We start from the raw sequence: 3,302 nt of genomic DNA on the forward strand, positions 1-3,302 counted from the left end.
GTGGTTACAGGGTCTGGCAACTCTATCTTAAAATGATTTTCAGGATGAAAGTCCCTCTTTAATGTTCACATCTGCATTTGTTCTATAGCAGTGTGTCAGGTTTAAGATGTTTCTTTTAGGTATGCTTTTAAGCATAAAATGCTGTGCTTTTAAGGTATTAGTAGGGAACATGTTGAGACGGACCATTGTTATTTCCATTAAGTAATCACATGTAAATTATCATGCAGCTAACAATGCCTATGCCTGGGTCCCAGCTTCCTCTGCCCCGGTATGGTTCTGGCCAGCAGCCACTGATTTTACCACAGTCCATCCAGCTTCCTCAGGGGCAGAATCTGTCTGTAGGAGCTCCCCGCAGGATTCTTCCACCTGGATCTCAGCCTTCTGTCCTCACTACCAGCAGGGAGGTAAGGGCTATGTACTGCATGAACACCTTGGCATTCTTTAAGGAGTCTTGCATTTGGGTTTGGTCCCTCCATAGTTTAAAAAAAAAAAAAAAGGGCAGGGGGAACCTCTTGTGGGGATACAGTTTGTCATTAATGGGGAGTAATGCTTGCTTACTGGGTCCTTATCTTCCAAACCAGTGATTGGAGTGGAAGCAAAGGGGCGCTATTCCTCCTGTCTCCAAAGCCCAAGCCAGCAGTCTCTCCAGTTCTTCTGCTGTTTATGATTCCACTTCCAGGAATCAGAATCCTATCTGGATCCAGTTTGGAATTTACATTTAAATTAAATGTAAACTCCAAGTTTTCTTAGAGATCAGATGGGTGGTTAACCGCACACACACCTGGAACACAGTTCATAAAGTGCAACACAGTTGTAAAATGTCTCCATCTGAGTGGACGTGTCAATGTTGTGGCTGGTTAGATGTAGCCTTATATAAGGAGTGTTTTCTAGTGGAGAGAGCATGGGTGGCTAGAAGTCAGGCCTTTGTGTTCTCTTCCTGATTGTGCCTCAAATTGGGGCAAATCATCTTGCCCGAGTGCCTCAATTTCCCCATCTGTAAAATGGGAATAATGATATCTGCTTCATAGGGGGTGGGGGCAAGGCTAAAGATTGACTGAAGTGTTTGTGAAGTGCTTTGAGATCTTTGGATATACAGAAGATATTTTCTAACTCATTTCCCTTCTCAGTCCTCCCAAATGGAAATGAAAGGGTTTCACTTCACAGATGGTAAACAGAACATGTCCTCCGGAGGATCTGTACCATCACCACATACTTACAGGTAAAGGATCCAGAGCGTAGCCCAATAGCTCCCGAATGACGTCTTGGTTGAAAAGTGTTGAATGGGACAGGGTATAGTACTTAGCACTTGCAGAGAAATGGTGTTTGTATCATGCTTTCTTCTGCAGGATCTACTGATGTTCTTCAAATGTAGAATCTACGTTAGTCCAGATACTGATGTAAAAGTGTCATTGGGACAGCTTTGTTGTTTGGGGGGAAAAATCCCCACAAACCACCCTAATTAGCTCTGTGGCACTTCGGCGAAATGCAGAAAGTTACTGGGATTGCATCAGAGCCTTGAGATTCTAATGGAATTAAATTGGTGCTCCTTGCCGAAGTGGAAATGCTGGGATGTGGAATAAATGTCAGGATTCTAGTTTTGTCCTCACAAGCCCAAGGAGCTGAGGGACTAATGTCCAGAAACTCTAAAACCTCAGATTCTGAGCCTCCTTGACTCTTAGTTGCATTTTCTTCCCCATCTAGTGAATGTGCTTTCACTTGGGTTGGCATTTTTAAGAGCTCAACTGGCCATATAAGGATGTTCTAATGCACAACTGGCCCTGCTTCTTGCGTACTCTGAAGGGACCTTGCTTTCACACTGACCGTGTTCCTGTTCCATTGGTAATGCTCCATGTATGCTCTCATCCCTTTGATTTCTAGGCCTAGCTCTGCCAGCCCCAGTGGGAAGCCATCTGGACCAGCAGTCAACATGGGTTCCGTGCAGGGACACTATGTACAACAGGTAGAGTATGTTAATATCTTTTGAGTCTTGTCCTGAGAGTATCTGCTCTTGCATGCTGCCCGATTCATAGAGATCCTATCATTGTGTTTTGAGCTGGCAGGCAACCATGTCTGTGCTGTTGGCAGTGCTAGGATGTGGAATTTGCTTCCCCTTGACATCCCTTTGTGTGTGTGTGTTTGCGTGCGTGTGCTCTTTATTTAGATATCTATGGTGTTCCCATTAGCAACACTGTCTGATTTTTCCTTAACATGATTCTGTTCAAGGGCTTTCCCTGCGTTTATGCTGTTTGGTATTTTTATTTGACTAACCACAGCAACTAGGAACCCTGAGTCATTGACCAGAACCCCATTTGCTAGGTGACCTTGCAGTTCTAAGTAATCTGCCCCACTCCAGCCTGTCCCCACTTCTTATCTATGCATCAGTTTTCTCATAAGTGTGTACTGTTACGGTAATGTTGGATCCTTAATTGTTACTGTCCTTCTGACTTGGTTTTATTTATTATACATTTATTATATTATTATTGAGCACTCTAGTGGGAGATAAGGGCATATCAGAAATAAAATATATTACCCTGTCTATTTCTTGGTCTTTATCTACCCACACGAGACCAAATTACTGAAAACTCCCTAGGGAAAGCAGGTGAGAAGTTACCTTGGTGTAGCCAGGAGGTTTCTCACTAAAAGTTGAGGATGGCACATAACGGGGAGATGCGGATACTGTTCCCAGGCCTGCCACAGACTTGCCGTGTGACCTTGGGGAAGTCAGTGTCTTTTTGTTTTCCCTGTCTGTAAAAATTGGGGAGGGGAAATGATGTTGAAGCTAAAATAGCTCATGATTGCAAAGCATTTTGGGATACTTACATGTGAAGTGCTTTAGAAGAGCAAAGTGCGTCAAAAACAGGGAATACTAGAATTTTGGAGCACATTTGGGTGACTATCTTAGTCTTGTAGGGGAGATACCAGCTTCAACACACAGCCAACAAATTCACATGCTTGACAGGTTTTAGCAATATTGCTGGGCCACACAAGTATCCCTATGTATCCATGAAGGGGTAATCAGAAATGAGAGGGGAGAGTAATTGAGCAATCTGTGGCAAAGCGGTAGCCTAAGAAACCTTCTGCAGGTTGCTAGACCTCACTTTAGGGAAGCTGGTGTTAAAATTGCTGCCTGCTTTTATTGCTTTGGGTATCCTTTGGGTGGGAACTGACTAGTAGTGTGCCAAATACTTACCAGTAAGAAGCCTTTATATCAGAGCTGCACAGTCAGTTATGCTATACACCTTTGTTTTTGTTCGTTCCTAGGTCCCCTTGCTAGCTAATTCTTTGTTTCTCTATGTCAAAAG

The 3,302-nt window shown here is 43.6% G+C and overlaps 1 protein-coding gene across 8 annotated transcripts in view; it reads left to right on the forward strand.

The window, feature by feature from the left end:
• Window positions 1-3,302, forward strand: part of PRRC2B (proline rich coiled-coil 2B) — a 69,809-nt gene that overhangs the window by 61,743 nt on the left and 4,764 nt on the right. For 5 of the 8 annotated variants that reach the window (XM_073314717.2, XM_073314718.2, XM_073314721.2 and 2 more), the window contains 3 exons: window positions 228-404; window positions 1,128-1,219; window positions 1,879-1,960. In XM_073314717.2, the coding sequence (XP_073170818.1) occupies window positions 228-404; window positions 1,128-1,219; window positions 1,879-1,960 (351 nt within the window). Of the gene's footprint in view, window positions 1-227; window positions 405-1,127; window positions 1,220-1,878; window positions 1,962-3,302 lie in introns of those variants that run through there. The other 3 variants (XM_073314719.2, XM_073314720.2, XM_073314722.2) reach the window with 3 other exon arrangements.

Source organism: Lepidochelys kempii, chromosome 16 (genome assembly GCF_965140285.1).
Source record: "Lepidochelys kempii isolate rLepKem1 chromosome 16, rLepKem1.hap1, whole genome shotgun sequence".
NCBI lineage: Eukaryota > Metazoa > Chordata > Testudines > Cheloniidae > Lepidochelys > Lepidochelys kempii.